The sequence below is a fragment of the Amphiura filiformis genome, chromosome 20 (assembly GCF_039555335.1).
Source record: "Amphiura filiformis chromosome 20, Afil_fr2py, whole genome shotgun sequence".
NCBI classification, from domain to species: Eukaryota; Metazoa; Echinodermata; class Ophiuroidea; order Amphilepidida; family Amphiuridae; genus Amphiura; species Amphiura filiformis.
Window position 1 is genome coordinate 34,741,920 of NC_092647.1, and position 26,212 is coordinate 34,768,131.

General features: G+C 36.9%; 2 protein-coding genes across 2 annotated transcripts in view; one reads left to right on the forward strand and one right to left on the reverse strand.

Moving 5' to 3' along the window:
* LOC140142286 (uncharacterized) overlaps positions 1 to 26,212 on the reverse strand; it is a 385,706-nt gene that overhangs the window by 350,961 nt on the left and 8,533 nt on the right. Inside the window, exons 2-4 of the mRNA XM_072164254.1 lie at positions 20,485 to 20,616; positions 16,331 to 16,433; positions 15,194 to 15,499 (exon numbers count right to left, since the gene is read on the reverse strand). Coding sequence (XP_072020355.1) covers positions 15,194 to 15,499; positions 16,331 to 16,433; positions 20,485 to 20,616 — 541 coding nt within the window. The remainder of the gene's footprint in view (positions 1 to 15,193; positions 15,500 to 16,330; positions 16,434 to 20,484; positions 20,617 to 26,212) is intronic.
* LOC140142963 (uncharacterized) lies at positions 152 to 13,144 on the forward strand. The gene is made up of 3 exons (XM_072164990.1): positions 152 to 1,269; positions 1,305 to 1,499; positions 4,886 to 13,144. Exons 1-3 carry the CDS (start codon positions 181 to 183, stop codon positions 6,548 to 6,550), a joined length of 2,949 nt encoding a protein of 982 aa, XP_072021091.1. The 5' UTR covers positions 152 to 180; the 3' UTR covers positions 6,551 to 13,144.

The window sequence follows — 26,212 nt, forward strand, 5'->3', positions numbered from 1 at the left end:
TAAAGTATCTTGTTAATGTTATTGTACGCTTGACTTTTGACTTACAAATAAAGACTCGATTTACATGAATGAGCAATGTTACCCTTTCTAGAGGAATAAGGAAATAAAAATATAAACATAACTTGTTATTTAGCATTGGTCTTGACAAACTCAAGACAACTATAGTTGGTGATATCAAAAATGGCACAGCTATTGCTTTGGTGTTTGATTTTGTTGACTTGTTTTGGTCATACCACAGCACAGGCAGAACTAAGTCAATGGGTTACTAATAATCGTAGAAGTAACGGACCTGTGGTAAAAGTATCTTGCAAGTCTGACAATCCTGTATCATTCACATGGGAATTTTCTGATAAAACACTTGCCATTGATGGAAGGTTGACTGATGCTGATCCATCAAGGTACAGTGTAAGAGTTAGAAGTGTTAGTGGACCTAACAGAGGTTATGGAAGCTTACTGGAGATTAGAAATGCACTTAAACAAGATGCTGGTTTGTATACATGTACAGCTGGATATGATACATCACATCAAACTTCAAGTAATATTACAGTCATCATAGATCAGTACCTTCCACCTCCTGGTTATCCAGTGTGCACTATAGACCCATCTACTACCTTGATTGATAACACTGATGCTACATTTATGTGTATAGCTGGTGAATCCTCTCCACCTGTTAACTTGACACTAATTCTTCAAAGACAAGATGGAATCTCTGTAGAATTGGGACATGGAAATGTAACAAGAACAATCACCATTGAGGACAATAATGCTGTGTTTGTTTGCTGCATGACAAGTGACACATTCCCAACTGCTCCACAACGCAACTGTTCTGCTGGTCCAATTACTGTTATACCAAAACCAGATATAACAACAATTTCACTAATATCAACCCAAACCCAACAGTCTAGATATGGTTCAGAGAGCACAACATTAGAAATAAACACCGGTGCAGGTATAATTGGTGGTGTGGTAGGTGCTATCTTCCTCGTACTGATAATTACCATTATTATAATCACAATGTACAAAAAAAATAAACCATTAAATGAGAACACCACTATGACACTACCTGCCAATGATCAACAAGTCTCATCAGCTGAACACACCTATATGGCATATCAGAGAGGTAGGCCTACTGAACAAGAACCTTATGCAGAATTCAACCAAACCAATGTATCGCAATCAACTGGCCACCAGTCACCATCAGCTGACCACACCTATATGGCATATCAAAAAGGTACTGAGCAAGAACCTTATGCTGACCTCAACCAAATCTAATTTGTCTACTCCTCAAAACAAAACACTAGCAGGTAGAAGTCATCTCATCAACAGAATCACTCATATCAACAAAGACTCAATCAGCTGGACATAAAGAGAGCACAACAGTGGAAGGAGAGTCTAAAGGAGGTAATTTGGCAGCAACTCTATCAGTCCAAGCCATAACAGGTGGTGTCATAGGTGCTTTCATTATCATTCTGCTAATCATCATCATCATATTTGTCATAGTGAGAAACAAAAACAGAAATGTTCCACCAGTTTCCACAAGCAACAGGATGGACACTTGTACAGAAAACATATATTCACAATCACCAGAAACAATTTGGAACTCCGATAGTAATGCAGCCTCATCTAACCGGCCAGACAATCAAGCATCAAATCAAGGGAACTCTAGGCAAATTCCAGTCTATGCAGTAGTGAATAAAACTAACAATGCTGGTCCAGGATCTTCCAGCTCACACTAAGCAGAAACCAAATTGGGCTATTCCATTTAAAATCCACACTACCCCTGTGGAAGATTTAGCTTGAGTCTTCTACAGAGGGAGTATAAGTTTCAAATAGAATAGACAATTGGGTAACTTCCATATGAAATACTCACTCCAGTTGTGGAAGAGATAGGCAAAACCATAATACAGGGGGAGTATGGGTTTCAAAATGATTAACTTGGGCCAATTACATTTGAAAAACAAACTCCCCTTGTGGAAGATATTTCCAAAATCTTCCACAGGGGGAGTGTGGATTTCAACTGGAATATAGCCCAATGACCAAGAGGTTGGATCAGAAGTGAATAATAGATAGAATGCTACTGATTACAATGATTAACCCTAACGCCCTAGTTGCTTTTTTTGGCGAGGAGGGGGGGGGAAGAAAGAAAGAAAAGGAAACTTTTATTCTTGGGTGTGGTTTCGAATCACCAACCCCTCGGGTGAGACATGTGCAGGGGCCTACCTTGCCATAGGAGTGTAGCTTGCACTGCCAAGCTTTCCACCACCATATGACTGTTTGCATGATGACCAGGCCTGAGAGTGTGTCTTTGAAAAAATAACTGTTTTTGGCGAACGGAGAGTCTGGAACAGCTGAAAAAATCTGAACTTATTTAAACCATACATACTTTTGTACACAACAAGTGTAGAAAAAAATCTGGAAGTTGAAAAAAAAAATATCTGGAAACAGATAAAATCTAGTCCCCCCCATGATGACACAATTGCATCATGTGGGATACCTGCCCGTGCATATGCTTTGTGAATTGTGGTTTTGTGATTTTTGGTACGGTTAGGGTTAAGCTGGTAATAGGAAGAGTTATTTGAACCAATCGGAGGTGCATAGCAACAACAGGACTGATCGATTCTAAGGTTAATTCCTTGTAAAATGTAGGATTTAATTTGATTAAAATTTGGTATACTTATGATTTATATTTTTATTTGAATTGAAGTGTTTAAGAATGAGAATAAAGGTATTGTTTTTAGCTGCTGTTGTGCATTTATTGTCTCATATATCACAGGCACCTAAATAGATGGGAGGGGGCTGGTGTGATTTGGTAGTCCAAGCCCTTAAGTGCAATTCCCTCTCCTGTCATATTGTCATATCTTTTTATTATGCCGTCACATTGATATTAGGTTGAGTTTTTGTGCAATGGTAAGTGTGGGACTGCATCAGAGGATGTTGGTGGGTGGGTGTGGGTATGGGAGTGGTGTGGTGAGGTGTGTGCAGGGATGTGTTTGAGATATAGTGTTGGGGTGAGTACGGTTGAGTATGAGCTACAGCTATATTATTTTTGTCATTTAATTCTTTAACTGTTCATTTAAAAATTTTCATTGAGTTTGCCTATCTTTATCAATTTGATTGTAATTCACCATGCAATTCAGCCATTTTGGCTGCTATTTGAGTGTTTTAATAAAATATACCTGAAATAACAATAAAAACAATACCTTTATTCTCTAATTACCTACCCAGACTAACCACAACTTTCAATTTATATATATACTTCATTTTGAAATCATAGTACTATATAACAGGTTATTTTTATGGGGTTACTATTTTGTTCTGAATAGTTGCAGTTTCATGGTTTATTTTATTCATTATTTATAATATTTGATATTTTTTTTTTTGTGTGTACTTCTTCTTAAGTTCTTTGTGAGAAAAAGTTGAATTGCCAAATAATATGCATAACTATATTATGTACCATCACTCGTGCATAACTGGTATCGGTTATCTTACTAAAAGAAACAAAATAATAAGGGAGTTGAATGAAGCAAACATAGATAATGGGGAATCCACATGGAAAACAAGATCCACACCAATGTGAATCAATGTGCACTCCCATGATCTGCATCAAAAATAGCAACTGTCTAAAGGCGTATCGGTGTAGAATGGCATGCACGAAGTTGGGCGCAGCATTTACGCTTGTTGTGCATTGCATAATGCATGACTGGCACACGGTTATGTGAATTTAAGCATGCGTGAGTTGGGATTTTATCGACGCGTACAGTAACAAAAACCGACTATTTTTCCCTATTATAAGCCAAACAAACTTTACATGGTACTCAGACCCATATTTGGAAAATGATGACATAAATAATGAATGGGCTATTCCACATGGAAGGCAAGATCCACATCAATGCATATCAATGTGCACTGCCATGATCCAGAGGATGATTTAAGCACTACCCAACACCCACTGGGTTAACTATGCAGTGAGCAGAGCTGTATGAGTAACATGACACCACTGCTCTGCTATAATGCATAGACATGCATGGTAAAATTTGAATTTGTACTGCTATATATTTACAATAAAAACACTGTTAATTTGCTGGTCGATTTCACATTTTATGTTATCTACAGAAGCAGGCCCGTACGCAGGATTTTTTTAGGGGGGGGTGCTGATTTTGAAAAAGTGGACTTTTTTCCAAGGGGGGGGCGATTTTGTGAAAAGTGGACTTTCTTCACCAAATTTGGACCTTTTTGACCATTCGCTCATAAATTCTGAAATTTTGGGACTTTTTATATGCTTTTGCAAATTTGGGGAGGTGTGGTCGCACCCCACTGCAGTGCACGGGCCTGTACAGAAGGTGTGAACTATCCTTCATACACACATCACTTTAGTTCTGAAATCGATCAAGTAATAATCACACACACACACAATTCTAAAACAACATCTTTTGCACAGAGTTCAATGGGATTTGAAAAGTTAAGTGGCAGTTGAAACCCCAGTGATAACACTTTTGCAGTGCATGATGGGGCTTCCTTAAATCATCCTCCCTCTGGCCATGATCTGCATCATTAATAGCAACTGTCTACATTAAGATCCACATCTGGGAAAAAAATCAGGTAGTGAGCATGTTTTTAGTTAGTGCGTTACTGTGTGTGTATGTATAGGGTGCTCATAGAGTTCTTCCCTCCAAGTATAAATAATGATTGGTCCCTTAGACAGAAGACAATATTTGATATATTTATTTTCACCTATTTCCTCTTTGCGAGAAGAAGTAGAATTAACCAATAATATGCATTCCTATACATTACCATCACTCGTGCATAACTGGTATAGGTCATATTACTTTAATAAAATAATAAGAGTTGAATGGATATGAAACAGTATACATAGATAATGTGATAGCTAGCATTAACTTTGAAACAACACAACTGTGACTGCATGGTAGTAATGAAAATGGCTGCGTCAATACTTTGGTGTATGATTTTGCTGACTTATTTTGATCACACTACAGCACAAGTGAAAGTGGGCCAATGGAGTACTAATGAAGTAGATATCGGACCAATTGTAAATGTGTTCTGTTATTCTAGCAGTACTACCATTCCTACCTTTTACACTTGGACATTTTCTAATAAAACCATTGCCAGCAATGATACACTGATTGACGCCAATCCATCAAGGTACAGTGTAACTATGCAAGATGTACAAAATACAGGATATGGAAGCTTGCTGGAGATAAGAAATGCACTCAAACAAGATGCTGGGATGTATACATGTAGCATTCCAGTTATGACAGGTAGCAACTCTTCTGATTCCAGTATTCAGGTCATCATAAATCAGTATCTTCCACCATCTATGTATCCTGAGTGCATCATAAATCCATCTACAATGTTGCTTAATAATACTGATGCTACATTTATCTGTATAGCTGGTGAATCCTCTCTACCTGTCAACCTGAGACTAACACTTCAAAGACCAGATGGAACCTCTATAAAATTGAGAGATGGAAATGCAACAAGAACTGTCACCATTGAGGACAATGGTGCTGTGTTTGTTTGCCACATGACAAGTGACACATTCCCAACTGCTCAACGCAACTGTTCTGCTGGCCCAATTACTGTTTCAGGATCAGAAACTAAATCAACTACTAAATCAGCATTGCCAATGGACACTAAAGGTTTAACAGAAATGAGCAGCACGTCACTGGAAAAGACATTCACCAAACCATCAGGCTCTACAACACAATCTTCTGCTGGAGGAATCGTAGGTGGCATTGTGAGTGTTATCCTTGTATTGATATTACTAATTATCATCATCATTGTTATAATTCGAAAGAAGAAACAGACTCCACCAGACTCCGCAAATAACAGCTTACCAACTCTCTCAGAAAATAAGTATTCACAAGAAATGATTGCTAATTCTAAGAATAACGAAGCTTCACCTACAAAATCACAGCCAGATCATCAAGCTTCTAGTAACCAATCACCTGATCACAATATAACTGGACAAATGCCAGTCTATGTCAATACAAGTAATGATCCTGGTCAAAGTTCTGGAAATCCTGTAGCAGATGACCAGGAGGATGAATCAGACTTTCCAATGTATCACACGGTTAAGGGAAATGAAACTACTAAAGATCAAGTTAGCAATCACAAGAGCCAAAAGGATTCAAAAGATTCAAAAGGAGCAGAAACTGATAACATTGAGGATAAGTGTCCTGTGTATGGTAAAGTGAACAAGGGATATAAAAATTCAGAGAATGAGGATCAAGCTGCTCATAAGGAGTGTTCAGGTGCACAAGGAGCAGAAAATAAAGACCATGATGATGCATTTCCTGTGTATGGTAAGGTGAACAAGGGATATAAAAATACTGAAAATGAGGATCAAGCAGGTCATAAGGAGTGTGAAGATTCACAAGGAGCAGAAACTAGTAACCAAGAGAACACTGAATTTCCTGTGTATGGTAAAGTGAACAAGGGAAATAAAACTGTTGAATGTGAGGAAGATGGTAATAGGGAGAGTTCAGGATTTGTTGACAATATTATCTACATATCAGCAGGTCCCCACTAAAAAAAACATTTTGGGATATTGTTTTAACAAACTTTGTGTACAATTAATGTATAGTTTATTTGTTACTCAAGATACCGTATTCGATTGACCTAGTTAGCGCCTCCCCTAATAAGTGCCACCTTCAAATGTATGAATAAATTTACTTTAAGTTTATAAACCTTAGTTTAAGATTATGATAAGTTTGACTTCAGATATGTTGCATTTTTAACTTTCATTTCATTTAAAGCCATATTATAACATTTGCTGTTTAATGTTTTTCAAAATTCTGATTTTGACATAATTGTAATACACTTTATACTTTGATCAGCACATAATCGGCGGGCTTTATAAAAATAAATAAATAAATAAATTTTGGTGTTTTATATTATATAGCGCCATTTCCGGATCTTAGAGGGATCGAAGCGCTGTAATTTTGTTGCCATGGTGGATCATCACAATCAGATCGCATCAACTAGTTGCAGCCGAACTTGGCGCAAACCTATCCGCACTTAGATTGTAACATCCACCAATTATCTATGCAGCTCCCCAAATTCCACTGGGTGAAGGAAGTTTTTTTGATAGCCAAACAACTAATCACCAATTTTTTTATAATCGCGGATTAATATCAAAATCTTTTATTTTGAAATCTATTTGTGACATCTCGCCAGAACCATTACGAATTATTAATTGAAGTCCTATACTTTGTCTAATTTCTTTAACACATAAAATATAGACTAGACAGGTCAACTAATAGCACTCTTAACGTGGGTCTACTTTTCGGCATAGTGGTAAAAGCTAACATTTCCCGCCTATTATGAGCTGATCAAATTATAGTGACCTAACATACCCAGTCAGCCGGCTGGTCACACACAACACCCTGCAAAAATAATAGGTGCTGTAATTGTGACAAAATCATAGATTTTGAATAAAATAACTGAGTATGTTGTTTAATTATTACGATTGAAATATTAGTCGAATGTGTACATGATGTTCATAACACTGTATGTACATGGCATGTGGGAAGGTCATAACATATCAAAAGGACCAACCTCAATCACAATCGACAGAGTGGCACTGGTGATATATGCTCTGGTATCAGTTGCAATTTTCTTTGTTTTGCATCCTCCTTAGGTTCAAAATTCATATTTAAGAAGTGAAAACTAACATTGTGTGGAAAAGAAATACTTTATCAAGGAAATGTTACAATATGGATTTAATTTTGAATTGAATAAGGTCCCCTTAAAAATGACCAATTTAAGACTACAGGTGCTAATTAGGGCAAAATATGGTAGGTCCACTTGGTTGTGGAACATATCATCAGCCTGCTACGCTAATTGCCTAAGTCATTATTTGTAATTTTGAGAACAAAGTACAAAATATGGTTCAAGCATGCATTTGAACATATTTATTCACCAATCTTTGCACAAGGACAAATGATAATGATACAAATTAAAGGGAATAATCTGAAATAATTAGGGTGATTACATAACTGCATGGTGCATGCTTGAACCACATTTTAATCTTTGTTCTCAAAATTACAAAAAATGACTTAGGCAATTAGCGTAGCAGGCTGACAATATGCAATCACAAGTTTTGAAATAATTACTTCCCTGAATTGAATATTTGTGTGTCTCTTACTTCCAGTTGTGTGATATTTTTGCAAGGGTACATTTTCACAATTTTGATGATTTGGAAATATTTGCAAGAACTTTTTAATTTCACAGCAATCTGGCAAAAAGTATCCACTGCATAGCATTGCTAGTATAATTATAGTATAATAATACTTTTATTCAAGTAAAAGCATTTTTAATTGTATCAAATTTGCAAGATATTGTCTACTTCACTTTAAAGTTCGTAAAATGAATACAACACAAATAGTATTTATCCATTATGTACATTAACATAGCTACTAAAACTGTGTGAAAATATTTGAAGCATGAAGAAATAATTGCACACAAATAACAACCTGTTTTCTTTGAAATTCAATGACCAGGCTATGACCTATGATAAAGTTCATACTTTTGTTGTTAATTGAAATTACTTTCTTTGAGTTTCATTTATAATATTTACATTTTTTAAGATTTGTATTGTTTGATTGAATATCTATATTTAAAATGAAAATGAGCCAATTAACACACATTTTGGTTAGGTTATTTTTTCAAACTTGTATTGATTGGTATAAAGCATGAAATTAAAAACAATCATAAATTTAAACCTTTATACCAATGTACATCCTTGATTTCAACAAATCTTTTCCTATGCATAACCATGACCAGATTTAAGGCTAAGGTTGACTATTCTTATGAAATCAAGGAAATCAAAATAAAATGCATGTAAAACAACACTGAGTATTTATCATTTGGTGCTATATAATTTGGGAACAACTCAACACAGGAGAGATCATGAAAATGGTGATATTAATGCTATGGTGTGTGACTTTGTTGTGTGGCTTTACTTCAACAGCAGGACAAGCAAGAACAAGTCAATGGGTAACTAATGAAGTGAATATTGGACCAGTTGTAAATATATTTTGTGAAAATACTGGAACTACTGTGCCTGATTCATACACATGGAGATTTTCTGGCACAACACTAGCAGCAAATGATAGAGTGAGTGCTGCTGCCCCATCAAGGTATAGTGTTACTCTAGGAGATATACCCAATAGAGGATATGGAAGCCTACTACAGATAAGAAATGCACTCAAACAAGATGCTGGTGTATATTCATGTAGAATTCCAATTATGGTAGGAAATAACCCTTCATTTTCCAATGATGGTATTGAAGTCATCATAAACCAGTACCTTCCTCCTCCTGGTTATCCAAGGTGCAACATAGATCCATCTACTACCTTAACTGAACATACTGATACCACATTTAGCTGTATTGCTGGGGAATATTCCCCATCTGTGAACTTGACACTATCTCTTCAAAGACAAAATGGAACAATTGAAAATCTAGGAGATGGAAATATAACAAGAATGGTCATGGAAGATGACAACAACACTATATTTGTTTGTCATATGACAAGCGACACATTCCCATCTGCTCCACAACGTAATTGTTCGGCCGGTCCAATAACTGTAATACCAAAACCAGATATAACGACAATTTCACCGATATCAACCCAAACTCAACAGTCTGGCTATGGGTATGGTTCAGAGAGCACAACATTAGAAACTGGTGATGATAGCACAATAGTACAATCACCTATTGGAGGTATAATTGGTGGTGTAATAGGTGCCCTCCTTCTGGTAGTGATCATAATCATAATAATTTTTGTCCTAGTTCGAAAGAAAAAACAAGTTCCACAAGATTCCGAAAACAGCAAATCAGAACCTCATGGAGATAATATATATTCACCAGAAATTATCAGTAACTCCGAGAGTAATGCAACGCCATCTAATCAACCAGAGTCACATAATCAAGGAAATATGGAACAAATTCCAGCTTATGCAGTAGTAAATAAAACCGACAATCCTGATCCTAGCTCTGCTACATCACAGACAGCAAACACTCATGAAGAAGAGCCTGATATTCCTGTGTACGGTAAAGTTAATAAGGGGTATAAAAATGCTGAGAATGATGATCAAGCTAGTAATCGGGAGAGTTCAGGATTTGTTGACAATATCATCTACTCATCAGCTGGTCCTAGGTAGACACATTTAATATAATTAATACAATTAGTCCACATGATGAATTTATCTTGTCCTTCCGGATCGACCAACCTTAAAAGAAGTCTCCGGCAATCACAACATTATGCCTTATATGTTAGAAAAATAATTATCAAGCCCAAATCACATGGTTTTATTTAAAACAAACTAATATTGACCATAAGAATGAATAAAAACAGCCGTCTCTCAACACACAATATTCAAAATTCCTGGGCGCCAAAATTGCCTACTGCAAATATGACGTCCCAGTAATTCAATGAAGGCTGATGACAAGAGCACAAATAACCATGACGTCACTGCACTAGACAATATTCATAACCTCATTAATATACGCAGCAAGTGCGATCCAATCAGTTTTATTTATTTGCCAAAACGCAAACGCTGAACGCGGTTACTAATATTCTAGTCAGTGGACCTCCGCGGCGTAAATATTAGTAACCTCCGCGCGTGCCGTGTTGTGCATTGAACAAACTGCGCGCGCGCTGGCCACCGTATTTGGATTGCACGCTACCATATTTGCATAGTTTGTTATCCGCACTTTTGTTTTAACCTGTTCGATTTTTGAAAGGCAAAACTTAAAAATTGTTGAGGGATTTTTGAGGGAAATTGTGTGTTATTTTGTAAAGTGAAGAGATGAAAGTGACGGTTATGAATCATGTTAATAACTTTGCATCGGTAATATGTCAGGCATTGTGAAAAATCTCTAACATTTTGCTTTGGACCTGGTGTGCGCCCCTCAGGATATCCCTCGGTTCCAAAGGCAAAATGTTTAGACTTTTCACAATGCCCTCCAAATAACCGATGCGCAGTTATTAACCTCAATCATTTTCTTGTAGTTCAACCTACCTAACAATAAAAGTCAAAATTCCATATTCAATTCATTTTTCACAAACAAAAAGGGCCAAAATAATGCATTGTAGGGTGTTTTTGTATGCTAGAAGAGTCAACCCAAAGACTAATTTCAGTCAATGCATTCTGCATTTGCAAGGGTGCTTCATATGCTCCTTTAAAATCAATTATTCAAATAAACACAAACGGGCGAAATTAGCCTATAACCATCATTTTGAATGCTTAGACTTGTGCCAAATCTGTGAATTTAGTGACAGTTATTGTAAGATACTATCCAAAAAATGGATTGGATATGGAATATTAACTTTCATTCCCAATTAATTAGCTCAAACTAAAGGATAATAATAAATTGAGATGTTTCATCTGGTAAAACAAGATAACATTTTGTCAATTCCAAAACAAGTAGTGCTGTATTATTCTGGAATCAGGAGTAGCTCCTCCTTAAAACAGACAATATATTTCATTTCAAAAGCAGTATAATGTAGTATAAATAAATTCTATCAATCATCATCACAACATTGAAATGCGGTATAAGGATGTTTGTTTCACAAACTAGTCACACTCCCCTTTATTGTTTTGTTTATCCTCCTACTAAAAGTGGTCTGGTTTACAATATATTGCTCATAATGTATTAATAGTTACATTTTATAAATGGAGTTACACTTCCTTGACGTAAGCATTGTACTTGTGCAAAATACAACAAAATTCACCTTTGTCAATAAGGAAGTGAAGTCAGAAATTCAGTACTTGCATTAGGATCTAAAACAGCCTCATGTACAAGGACACGGTTCCTTTACTCTAATATGTGTGCACACTCTTAAAGTGACCTTTGAATGTATTGGGTACAAAAACTCATATCCAACCACTTGGAGGTCAAATTTGAAGATATAATGGCTGAGTGGAGGTTAATGAACTGCACCGCTGGAAATGAGGCTATTGTGTCACATTACAATGAACCAAAATAACAATGAGCTTCAAATCTCTATTGAAAGGATTGATATAAAAGGATTGCTTAACAATAATTAATTTTTTTGTATAAAATATCTGTGACCTGATAACAAGCAAAACAAGGGCAAAGGCACCAAAGTTGTTTTTGATTTATAGGCTGATTTAACATTTATAGGCCTATGTTTTGTGCTTTTCATTGTTGAAACTTATAGTTCATGTTAGCAGGATTTGTTGAGAGTTCAATGAAAGTGCGGCTGATATAATGATTTTTCTCAATGTGCTAATTTTTAAAATGAAAATTAATTGACTTTGCGCTCATTTTGCATGATATGGGCCACTTTCAAAGACTTACAATCTCTCATAAGTTTAATTTATCAAATGCTAACCCCTATAAGCTATTTCATCGTTTATGATGCCGTACCTGGTTGGAAGTGGAGTCTCGATATTGAATATTGATACCTCATTTGAAGAACAAACTGTGTAGCTTTCCATGACTTGGTTCTTTTCTCGTAATAAACAGGATGTACATATCAAGTGCAAAAAACACCTTGCTGAACATTGTAATATGAAATTTAAGTCTATAGTATGAAACTGTTCCCTAGTATGAAACAATAATTAGACCTTACGTACATTTGTATGTAAATTTTGAACAGAAATTCTGTAAATGCTGTCTGTGTAATGACACAAACAATGTCTACCAGTGAAGTGGGTTATTAAACTTAGCCCTATGGTATTGGATGAGGATTTGATCCTTTGCACTTTTCGAAATAATAGGCTCTTTGAAACAACAAAAAATGTTTTTCTATTCATGGCAGTTATACTATAGATGAGTTGACCTCAATGTTTATCAACAAAGGCAAGGGACTGGTATATCGATATGCTTGAATGAACCACATGCAACCACTACACTGTTCAATTGTCTTATTGTGATGTGGCGGGAGTTTTAAAAACACAAGCCCTGAACAAAATATGATGGGTGCGCATACTGCCAGGCAAAACAAAATTAAAATTGAGATGATGCTTCCGTATACTGCCAGGCATTGAGGTCAGAAGTCACCTCATCTATAGTTTTGTGAACTAAGCAGTTATCATGTTATCTAGACCTAATCACTATAAACTGTGTTGTGAATATAAGCAACATCTCAAATGCATCTTGTATAACTTATTCTGCCCAACTTTTGTCACATATAACCCAACCATCAATGTAAAATGGAACCATACCAACACATGATGGAAACCAAAATAGTCAGACAAGGAGAGTCCAGCTATGTATACAGCAGGCATGAGAATGGCTTTTTTGACAACTGCCTGAAAAACTGTGTGAATTTGGCCTTAAAAGGCCCAAAACAGGCTGAAAAAAAAATGCGTAAATTTGCACAACAAAACTGCCTGAATTCAAGCAAAGGCCTGATAATTCTCATGCCTGATATAGCCCAACTACATACAGCCCCATGTGTAAATCTACAGGTGAAGCCCACTATATTGGATTGTCACAAATTGGGGAGCAAATAGTGTACCTCTGGCTAATGCCTGAAATTGAAGGATAACTTGCATCTTAAAGCATGTGCATTATTACAAAAGTTAGCTTATGTAACACTAAGCACGCATAATCAGTACAATGCATTACGCACCTTTTGCAAACACCTAAAAATAATAATTGTCAGGCATGTGGCAACATAATTCCTAGGTACGCTATTTTTTGTCTATTAGACTCAAAAGAATGATAGATTCCTGAACCTGTTTGTCAAATAAACCACTTGGTGGTAAACTGATGCAAAGCACAAGCCATTTGTCCTCAAATGTTGTGAAATTTGAAATATGCTAATAATTTTTTTTTACAAATTACACCAAATTCCTGAACAAAATGATAATTACACAGTATATTGCATAATTTTCATCATTAAACTTATTATTATCTTGTGAGTGTAACAAAGACAAAACTGCAAAAACATGAATAGCTGCCATATACACTTCCATCTGAATCAAGTGTTAATGATTATCTTTCATGAATACATTTAGTTTATATAGGACCTAAGGCAGCTATTTATGTTATTCTGGTAGAAATATCTTTCTTACACTGACAAGACAATATTACCTTACCTTAATCCGGTTGAATCTTCATAACATTCCAATGTTAAAACTACTGTAATATCTGGAACATAAGCTGCTGTATGTATACATGCTGTTTGGAGATTCCCAAGATGCAAAGAGCAGTTCTGCATATATATGGTGGTATCAAAAAGATTATACCCAAAGAGAACCGACTCTCCTATGTCTGTGTGTCGCATGTTGTTCATGGAGGGTAAAATAGTACACCTTCAGATTATATCCAATTTAGAGTGTGTTTGTTTGCATTATGCATCTAATGAATTGTACCAATAACATATGCTTATTTCACTGGGTTTCAGAGAAGAATGGCAGTCCACAGCTCAGATTGATGACACGAGCGCCCTGTTAATGAGCGACATACGCGGAGCTTTGCGTATCCTTCAAGGGCGCCGATCTGCGTTGACCAATGTTTGGACGCATAATCGGCCAATTAGATCATCGGTCTATTGCTATGTTTGTCAGACGACCTATCAGAACCCCACTTCCGTGTTAACGCTCTGCACGCTCTCAAAATGTAAACAACTGCCGTTCTTCTCACTCTGACAAAAACTATAGTGCTGTGTGCTCAAACCTTAAACACCCAAGCTTAAAGATGCAAATTGTTGTTCGATTTCAGTTTTTGCCAACAACTGCTGGAGGTAAACTATTTTGGTGTCCGGACGTCCATGCATGACAAACTAAGATGGCATATTTACAATAGCATTACCCATTGGGGCAATTCTGAGTCGGTACTATTTAGGTCTAATCTCTTTGGTATAAACCCAGAGAAGATATCTTACCCTTCCCATAATCCTTTGCAACATGATATCACCTCATTTCATCAAATGACACTCTTATTTCTTTGTACAGGTTCCCTTTGCTTTCACTAGTTAAACATGGGTCAATACATGTAGTCGGGGTCAAAGAATAAACATAATTTGCCAGATCTGGATGTCCTCTGTTCATTGAGGTACATTCCGTCACTATCGACCCATGTTGCACTAGACAGAAAATCAGTACAGGAAATTAAAATGCGACAAATGCATTATGGGAAGTGTAAGACATCTTCTCTGGTATAAACCTGAAAAAAATATTTATTGACACTTACCTGTTCTTGACTGTGCCTGCACCATAAATTTCCAAAGAGGCTCAAAATCTACTCCATATTTGCCTTCAAATTTCCTCAAAATCAGTTGAAAAGTTCTTCCAGGCATCTTGATGTTATGTTCCGAAAGGACAGAATTCAGTTCCTTGGCCGTGATTTGGTTCTCCAGGTTTCCGAGGCGACGGAAGCTTATTTGGATAGCGCGTAAACGTTGTCTGCTGACATCAATGAGAGGGAGTTTGAGAGCTTCTAGAAGTTCGTCATCCAGGTTGACACCTTCAATTTCAGGTAAGGAACTCTCTGAGAAACCTACAAAGGAAAGAGAATTTTAAGAGAATTCTAAAAACTTAATATTTTTCAATTTTCATACAAAAATTTGGTTCAACTGGCACAATGGGTTTTAACAGAAGTATTAGGTTTTTTTAAAGTCAGACGCCCATAATAAGTCTTCACTTTTATTAAACATTTGCAAATCAAGTGTTGGATTATATATTAATAACTGCGTAATACTTTTTTAGGGCGTGAAATTGTACAAAATGTTGATGCATCACAAGCCCTACAGGGGGGAGTGCATTAGACTCATCAACATCTCGGTACAAGTGCATTATTTTGTGCATATAATTTCTTAAGCAATGAGTAACCTATTTCATACACTCCTGGCATTTTTGAAATGCTTGCTCTGATTGGTTCTTGCTATAGAGTGAATGAAATCAACTTAATCTTTAAAGTTGCTTTTTAAAACATACAAAAAGTGATTTTTAATACTTAAACAACTTAATGCAATTTCATTGGTTTCTGTCCGAGTCATATGCGATGATATAAAATGGTCGCAACATGCCGATGATGTGGATGTCACACCAAATAATCGCAACACATTATGCACTAGAGTCAAGTACCTTACCAACTAATCTAACTTTATGCACTACAAATTGCACAAGTATAATATATTATTGGGGGGGTACCAGGACTTAAAAAGCAATGAACACACCTAAAGAAGCCTGAAGAAAAACCAGTGAAAAAGCACAAGGTTTGAGGAGTTTTTGAGTACAGTTCAAATTCACACTCCCTGTGTGGAAGTTTAATGTCATGTCTTCCATAGGGGGTGTATGGATTTCAACTGGAATTGCCTAATTCACTTACCCACTTCAGCAGTAGAGGGCGGTGCTTTTTTCTTACTGTTGCTCATTTTTCCAAGAGAATTATTCAATGAGGGAAAATGAAAACCACTTGATATCTGACGACTCTGAAATTAAGCCGTATAAAATTAAAAACAAATAATTAGCAGTGGAAAAATAGTAATACATGTAATGAAACATAAAAAGTAGGGTTATTGGAGTCAAAGACATATTATATTTACAAATCATATCCATATGAACTACTCTACAGTGTTTTTATTTTTATAGTGCAGTAAGTGCGCATCAATTGGGCGCAGCTTCAAATCACTGGCATCCACTAAAAGCTCTCTCATACACACACACATTAGTGCGCAAGACACAGCTGCATTGATTAGTTGATGATGCTGACTACACTACCGTAAAAATGATATAGTCGCAATTAATGGAGATACGGTCTACATCTGCTAGTCATAAGGTCTGCTACTCCTAAGAGTTGCTAGTCCGAAAGGTCCACAAATCCTAAAGATCGCTAGTCCTATGGGCCGCTAATCCTATGGGCGGCTAGTCCTAAAGGACGTTAGACCTACTGGACGCTAGCCCAAAAGTAGTACCATAAGACTAACTTTCAGACTAGCCAATTTTTTGTTTTCTTTCAGGCAAGCGGTTAGTCCCGGAGATAGAGTAATAAAACACAGAAGGTTCAAACAGTAGTGATCATAATATCTGCAGGTTAACAAAAAGTATCTCAGGAACTACTCTACTGTGTTTTACTCTAGTGTGGTCATAGCTGCAGTCTATAGCCCTCACAGACTCAGCGAGCGCAAATCGCAGTCAGCCAAGTGCGCAGCCCTCGAATTAATCCACGGCACCGACGGCAATTGCCATGGGTGCCCACCCCCATTGCCGCAATGCCCTCAAAATATGTCCTTTACCGACGGCAGTCACTTGCCGTGCCCCTAAATGAAGTTGCCGTGGGTGCCCTAGCCGGCCAGCCTTGCCCCTTCATTATAAAATCATTAACAAGTACTGGTTAAAACCCCAAAAAATTGTGGAAAATTAAATCGAAAATCTTGAACATGATCGCTATTTTGAGCATCGTAACCACAGAATTGATCGTAACCCAGCTATCAATCACAGTATACACAATAGTTTGTTGTCAATTAATATTCATTACCCTACGTAAGCTTACATATTCAGCCAATCACATCGGCTTTTATACATTATCTGGTTGCTAAAAATCTGACTTCATTTTCTCGATTGGTCAGAGAAATACCTTCAGCCTACTATTGACCAATCAGAAATGCTGTTAGTAACTATTAAAGCTTCCTCGTGTCGTGAACAAAATCCGAGCGCTGGGCAAATCAATTATTGACCTCTTGATTAGCAAACATTGACTTCCCATTGCAAACCGATGGCGATCCCCCTTCCGGTATCGTCTTATCTTGTACATGTGAGCCCATCTCTAGATATGTTTTGCACTGTTTTGAGTCAGTTTTGCAGCTCAGAACTAGGGATCGCAAAATTTAAGTAAATTAAACTGTTGATTTTTGATTGCTTTGTATTATTTAAGCAGGTTTTTTGAGCAAGCAGGTTAGTTTTAGTGTAAAGTTGAAAGTCGAATTTTACTTTGGTGTCGAATTCAGCTGACAGAATGCATCTATTCACTTTTGAAAAATTGCCTTGGTGCCCTTCTCAAATTTTCAACAGTTGCCTTGGTGCCCTTTTGATTATTACAAATTGCCGTGCTGCCTAGCCTTTTCAGTGAAAATCCAAGGCAATTATCAACTTGCCCTAAAAAAGTTGCCGTGCCCCTTCAGATCCTTAATTTGAGGGCTGGCAGCGTGAGGTCTGTTGGTGTCAGTTGCTAACACAACCTCTAATCATAGACTCTAGAGTCTATGCTCTAACATAACAGAGCCCAAAAGTAGTACTAAAGCAGTCATAGCCAGTCTGTGGCCCTCACTGACTTAGCGAGCGCAAAGCGCAAGCAGCCAAACGCGCAGCCTCTTTGGATAGTATGTTAATGCAACAGAGCCAGAAAGTAGTCCCAGTGCAGTGATATTAGTGTGCACCAATCAGGCACAGCTTCAAATTGATGGCGTTCAATCAAAGCACAGGGTACACACATTTGTGAGCGAGAAACAGCAGCCTCAACTCCCGCTCGACTCGCTGTCATCACTAACTGCACCAGACTAAACGCACTATACACCTATCCGACTTCGCCATTACTGCGGTGTCCCCGATGTAAAACTGCGGTGTCCCGAGGTCGGGGGTTCTATCCATTATTTATTGTGTGCTATACAGAATTGTACCCGGAATTGTACACAACAGTGATATTCAATACACAATCATGAGTATTGAATTTAATTAAATCTCCGCTCTGGTACATCTGTGTTGCCGTCAATAGAGGGCCAAATACAGTAAACGCTTCTCGGATTGGTGTATAGAGGCAATTGATGGAGATGAAACAATATAATGGATATGGTAGAAAAAATATCACACTTACTTTCAAAGAAAACTTGAAACTCATGTTGCAAGTTTTTTATCACTTGCACACACACCCCACATACACTTCCAGTTTCTAAAATACCAATATTTCCTTTAATCTTAAACCCTTGTCACATGTGTGTCAACTGAAGACAACAATTTTTTTTTTAATTCAAAAATCTCAGAATTGTACATGTTTGTAACCATATTTGGAATCTGTATGATTAATGAGTACAATCAGTACATACAAGCCAAAAAGGTTCAGTTGTTTGTGAGGTAGCTCCTGATATTTTGAGGAAATATCTCAGAATTTGGACCTTTTGTGTTCAAGCCTAGTATGCAAAGCATTCAAACACAACTGGCGAATATATTTTTATATGTGATCAAAACACGTAATTGCATTTAACATTAATGTTCTTAACATAAAAATGCAATAGGCAAAAGTCAAATGTTGACCTAGTACTTGAAAATATGTTCCCCACCCACCATGGGTACAGTTAACCTGTATATCATAATCTCATGGGTCTAAACTAATGTACTTTAATATTCTGTGTGCTATCCATAGGCTTCAACATAAAAAGTCCCAAGTTTTGAGCTATTTTCTCAAAATATCAAGAGGCTTGTTTGTACTCATTTTAATTTATTTTTCATGCTGATTCCAAATATGGTCATGAAAATGTACAATTCCGAAATTAGTGAATTTTTACAAAATATTGAAACCTGTTGTCTGCAGTCGACACCCGTGTGGAGAGAGTTAAACTGTCACATATACAAATAGTGCACTGACAGTATAATGAACTGATCATTTCTTTCGGAAATATTTTTTATTACTTAATGTTTAATTCTGATTGCAGGCAAAATTGCAGGTACATGAGAGAATCCCATGGTTTTGAAAAAAGTTAATTTGTAAACAATGCAGACACACACTTGGGTTCTGATGGGATCATGTTTTAAGTAAATGCTCAAGCCAGACTTGTAGAGTCTATAAAGAAAAAGAAGGCCACTCCCAATCAATTCAGTGAACAAGTTCAGAATCAGCCTTTGGGTTCATATTTAACATCACATGATGTGATCATATGTCTTTTTTTTACTACTCTACAACTGTAACTTAACAAAATAAGGGCAGTAAAAGCTTGTAGTGTTACTATAAGTATGTTTATACTGAACACCTCACATTACCGTGCTTTCACATTCACCTGCGTTTTAATCCTCTCACCTTCATCGGGTCGTTTCTACGGTGCTGGAAAATACATGGTAACAATTCACTACCCACATGTTTAGTGGGGAGGGCGGAAGTCCAGAAAATAGTTTTGTGACCTTCAAGGTCAGATTTTGAATGCGCACACTGTATTATAATAGGCTAACTTGAGGTGTCACCCGCAAAATTGTCACCCAAAGTGTTTCTACTGCGAATATTACCACATATTCACCACCTCAATAGGTGTTTGACGGAATTCACTCACATTACAGAGCATTCACTTTCACCCCATCTGTTTGTGCTGGGGGCATTACCGTGTATTCCTCGCATCATCCGAATTCACTCGCAACCGTTTGCGTAGTAAAAACATGCTGATTGTCCTCAAAAAACTCATCCATTCTGATAATCAACAGATTGTAAATTTTGTAACAAAGTGCCCACCCTCAAGAGTGAGTACTATATTCAAACGGAATGATGATACCAATTCTACTGACCTCTGATAAGTCTGTATGGTTGCCTGCAGAATGGATAAATTCAAATGGCACTTGTGACTTTTGTAACAACCCTCCATTTTGAACTTTGCGATGACGATTCCGACGCATGGCCATCATCTTGACCAACACCTCCTAAAAAAGAAAGAAAAATTGGGTTTACTTATTTGGCTCAGCTTGTAGCATTGAATATTAAATAATTCATCTCTGTTAAATTACCAGATCTGGTCAATCAGGCTTTAGTTGGCAATAATGAACTTGAGATATAGGCAAAAAATGAGGAGGAAAAAACATACGAAAATAGACATATAAAAGGTTCAGAACTTTGCAACCCAGTGTTCAAGAGACCTGGGGATTTAACATCAATAAGTGTACTGAGCAAGTTGGTAATGGTAGTAACTCAATTGTTAAAATTTCCAACTTTGGCCTGAGTGGATAAGATTGGGTCCCATTTCCACATCACAATGCTGTTTTACAGCTATTACATGTAGTAACATCTGTTTCATGAGTATGGTATTGTAGGAGAGTGTGGTCTAATGGTTAGGGTAATCACCTTTGGTGCACAAGGTTGAGGGTTCAATTCAATAGTCTGCATTTAATTGCCAATATTTGTAACTGCTTTCCCCATGGTTCATTTAGAATGGGTCTGTAAACCATGAGAGTACTCCATCCTTTGGAGGGATGTTAAGCCATGGATCCTGTGTATAGAGAGTGTTTACCCCTGACTGTCTCAATCTGCAAGGCTGTGCAAGCACTGTTTTCAGACAAGACATGTTGAAAACCTGCCACTTTAGAGAAAGTGATGACCCTGATATTCACCATAAGGCGACGAAAAAAGAAAACCCTGTTCTACAGGGCCCGACCGACCCAGATTTTGAACAAATTGGGAAAACAATATTTCCTGTACAAATGAATGCCGACCCAAATATCGGAAATTTCAGGAACAAATTTTTTTTTTTTACAAATTATTTACAGATTTTGGTGATTTTTTGGGTCATTTCAAAAAAAAAAAAAAAAAAAAAAAAAAAAAAAAGGCCAACCGACCGACCCTACTTGAAAGGTCCGTCCGTCCCGTAGAACAGGGTTTCTTTTTTTTTGTCGCCTAAGCAGTAAGTTATTAAGGAGTCAGCTTACTGGAAAATTGTCTTTTACTTTCAACACTAGACTTAGTATATTTTCTGGTCTAATCATTCCCACATTCAGTGTATGCAGCATTTAATTACCATCAGGCTCTGACTGGTTTTATAGTCTATCAATTTGTCTAGACACAAGTATAACACTTTTGCTATTCAATACAAGATGTATTGCGATTGGGAATCAGGGCAAAAGTTTACTGCCATCATATGTTCCGGTCTCACTTACATGCAGAATGAAAAAAACAATTAGTGAAATGGTTAAAAGCTTCAACTATATATAAACCTCAGCCACCAAGTAGTCAGCATTAGAAGTACCGTATTGTCTGTAATAGACACCCCTCTAATAACCCCCCCCCTGCAATTTTCAATGAAAAAGTGACCAAAATGCAAAAATGTCCATGTTTTGACCATCAAGATCGCTAAATCGAATGGACAAAATCTATTCTAACTTACAGGGGAGTAGCGTCATAGGGGCACGTGCCCCCAATCGATTGCAAAATTCAAAAAATCCCATAGGAAAATTGCCAAAAAATGGCTTGTGCCCTCCAATCAGACCCGGTGCCCCCCAATCAGATCAGGTGCCCCCCCCCCAATCGGATGACCCACGCTACGCCACTACTAATTTATCGTCCATTCAGTTCATTGCCAAATTTTGGTAGAATTTTACTAAGTATATCACATTCTTGCACTTACAAATGCACTTACAGATGTAATTTCATAGTATTTACTGCAATAATAAATATCCTGTTCTGTGGATGCTGTCATATTGGATTTGAATGGAAACAGACCGGAAATGAGTGATATTTTTCATTTTCACACCAATTTTTAAGCTTTTTTCACTGAAAAGTTGCAATAAATGCTCCCATAATAAAGTCAGTATTAAATTCTTTAATTATCTATATACATTTTAAAAAATCACCTATAATTATAATTACCTTTAGATTTCAAATATTACAAACTTACCTATTTTGAAGGTCCAGTTTATTATCTTGACAAAACAATATATCTGTCTCAATAATACTGCCAAGTTATTTGGATGATTAGCTGGCATTGATTAGTCTTTGATTTAACCACAAATCCTTAATGGTAAAACCATGATCCTACACTTACCTGTTATTTCACCTTTTTACGTCAAAAAATATTCAAACAAGTTGTGATTTTATGCAATTCAGTCACTTGACTAAATTGATTGCGCTAAAACATCCCGTGACCCAGATAACATAGAAATAGACACTGTCTGTATGCTTCTGTGTATGAGCTATGATAATTAATAATTACTGCAGTGGTATTCAAACAATAGATAGAAGATTATTGGTTGACAATTACTGCACCATGGTAATTTGGTGGAGTAATAATTGAAAACAATTACTGGAAAATATTGATTGCAAATGTGTGTGTCTATATGGATCTTGCAATAAATCTTGAAGCTGTGCTGTAGTAATAATTAATATTGGAACACATAAGTAAGTAAAAATAGGTAACCAAAGACTTTCAATTTAAGTGTTGACATCAATTTTGAAACAATAATAATTAGAAATAAATCAATTAAAATAACTTCAAGTTACGCAGGACTCGCAGGTTAATTAACATTATTTTGACAATATTCAAGCCATGGCGTAAACAAAGATCAGATACTAATCTTTAAAAAAACATTAACGTTTTCATTTATTTACTTTCAGGCGGATCTGCAACATCATCTTGAAGCAGGGGCGTAAATCCATTTTTGAAAGTGGGGGGGACACAATGAAAATTATTAGTCATTGATACTTCGGCGCGACAGCGCCACACGTCGCGGCCCCGCAATGTATATAGGGTGGTGTCTGAGGGGGGATGTGCCCCCCGTCAGAAGTAAGAAACTTTTGCAAAATGAAGACCTAATTGAAGCCATTTGGTGGACCATTTTGGCACTATTATTGTGTAAAATTTTAGCTTGAAACAGCTGAAAAATTGTGAAATGACGGCCTAGACTTCACTAAAACAGAAGCGAAAGCGACCACTTGTTTATGTATACGCAGGGGGTTGTCTGAGGGGGGATGTTCCCCCCTCAGAAGTAAGAAACTTTTGCAAAATGAAGACCTAATTGAAGCCATTTGGTGGACCATTTTGGCACTATTGTTGTGTAAAATTTTAGCTTGAAACAGCTGAAAAACTGTGAAATGACGGCCTAACTTGTGAACAAGTCTTCACTAAAACAGAAGCTTAAAGCGACCACTTGTTTATGTATATGAGGGGTTGTCTGAGGGGGATGTTCCCCCCTCAGAAGTAAGAAACTTTTGCAAAATGAAGACCTAATTGAAGCCATTTGGTGGACCATTTTGGCACTATTGTTGTGTAAAATTTTAGCTTGAAACAGCTGAAAAACTGTGAAATGACGGCCTAACTTGTGAACAAGTCTTCACTAAAACAGAAGCTTAAAGCGACCACTTGTTTATGTATACGAGGGGGGTGTCTGAGGGGGATGTTCGCCCTCAGACTTTGGAAAATTTTGCAAAATGAAGGTCCAATTGAAGTCATTTGGTGCATAATTTTGACACTGTTATTATAAAAACAAACAAAAAAGGGACCAAACTCAATTTGCAAAATTTCACTTGAGATTTGAGATTCGGAATTATTATTAAAGCATGCATGGATTGATGTTGAAGTCAGCATTGAGTCCGTCTTAAAACTTTGGTGATAAAATGTGACGGGCCCTGCATATCGACAGGCCCGCAGTACAGGCTGTTGGGCCGAGGACCCGCCTTCAAGCAATTTGCCCAAAATAATCTTTTAGGTATGGGCAGTGATGGGCCTACTGAATTACGTGCAATTTAACATTTGTTCTTCTCTTTTCTCCCTTTCTCTTCTCTTTTTCTCCCTTTCTCTTCTCTTTTTCTCCTTTTCTCTCTTTCTCTTCTCTCCTTTCCCTTTTTTTTTTTGGGGTGGGGACCAAAATGTGGGGGGACATTTGATATTGTGTCCCCCCACTTTGAAAAGTGAGGGGACGTGTCCCCTGTCCCCCACCGATTTACGCCTTGTCTTGAAGTGGAGATTTGTCAGAAAGGTTGTTTTTTTGGTATGCGTTATGCCAGGACAATAAGGGTACCAATGCAAGATTTACCAACAAGTGTCTCATTTTGGAATGCAATCATGCATTATGAAAAGAAAAATGAGAAAAGAAAAAAGACCACAGAAGTCCCAGGTTCAAGCCTCGGCTGTGCCCAAGGACTGTAGGCCTATGTGTACTTGATTTATCAGTGTACTTCGGTTATATATATAAATACGCTTTTATAAATGCGCACATGACCATAACAGCTTATAGACAGTAAGTCTCAAAGAGTTGAAGTGACCTTCTACATAGCGAGTGGTCTTTCTATACATTTGAATGCAAGGCAGAAAAACACGAGACTGCTGTGCAGCAAAATTGTCTATTTTGTTCAACATGTAAACGTTTCCATCGTTGAATAATTTTTTCCATCATCAAATACTTTCAAAATGTTGTTTTTGATAACATATTACAAATTCGGAATGGCAAAATGTGTAATAATTTTGCAATTCAATTAATACTTAAATATGATGATATTTATCTACAGAGTTCCTATCCTTTTCTGTACAGTGGTCAATGCACGAGGATTTAGTCATGCTTGGTGGTCTTGGTATGTCGTGCCCATGTGTCACGTGCGCATTTATAAAAGCGCATTTATAGATATAACCGCAGTACTCTGTTTATCCCGATTCATGCTCATTGCTCTCTCTCACAGGTTTTCTCCAGGATCTCCGGTTTCCTCCTGCTTTCAAAAATTAGTGATTAGTTGATTGGTTATCAAAAACTTTCTTCATCCAATGGAATTTGATGAGCTGCACAGATAATTGTTAGATGTTACAATCCAAGTGCGGATAGTTTGCGCCAAGTTCAGCTGCAACTGGCTTAGTTGAAGCGATTTGATTCTGATGATTCACAGAGAAATTACAGCACTTTGAATCCTCAGACATCTGGAAAAAGGTGCTAGATAAATCTAAAATTTATTTATTAATTTCATTAACTAACTTTATTTTTTTATCTGTGTGTACTCATTTTACAGCAATTACAAAAGCAAATGAGACACACCCAACCCACACACCCACCCCTGCACCCCCCTCCCACACACTATATCAACATTTTAATTCCTTTAGTATGTGATTTAAATCACATTCTTTTATAGCACAGGTGGTCCCAAGTTCAACTTGGTAAGCTTTTACAATCATGGTTTGCATCATAAACTACACCAAACAGAGCAAGACTCTTACCAGTCACCTTTGTCCATTGGTACTTCCCTTGACATCTTTCTTACCTTGCTATACTTGTTGGTTTGTGCTCTCACAGGAATTGAAAACTATGCATACTTACAGGTGAACTACAACTCTTTTCCAAATCGTACTCTGAAACTATGTAGGCATAATTATGTTATGACATGAAAGGTTCATGTTTTCAAACAAATTTGGCAACATACAATGCCCTGTTGAACCATAGGCCATATGTTTCACTGAGTTAATCTAATTTTACATCTCACTAATACCATGTTCTCTCAATGGGATTGTAATACAGGTGTTTCAAACTTTTTAAAAAGGCCTATACAGTG

What these genes read in the sequence shown, in the direction of transcription:
- LOC140142963 (XM_072164990.1), top strand. Translation starts at nt 181, where the DNA reads ATGGCACAGCTATTGCTTTGGTGTTTGATTTTGTTGACTTGTTTTGGT. An exon ending in ATGCTGACCTCAACCAAATC is followed by an intron (nt 1,270 to 1,304) that starts TAATTTGTCTAC and finishes AAACACTAGCAG; the next exon opens with GTAGAAGTCATCTCATCAAC. An exon ending in TCATCATCATATTTGTCATA is followed by an intron (nt 1,500 to 4,885) that starts GTGAGAAACAAA and finishes ATAATGTGATAG; the next exon opens with CTAGCATTAACTTTGAAACA.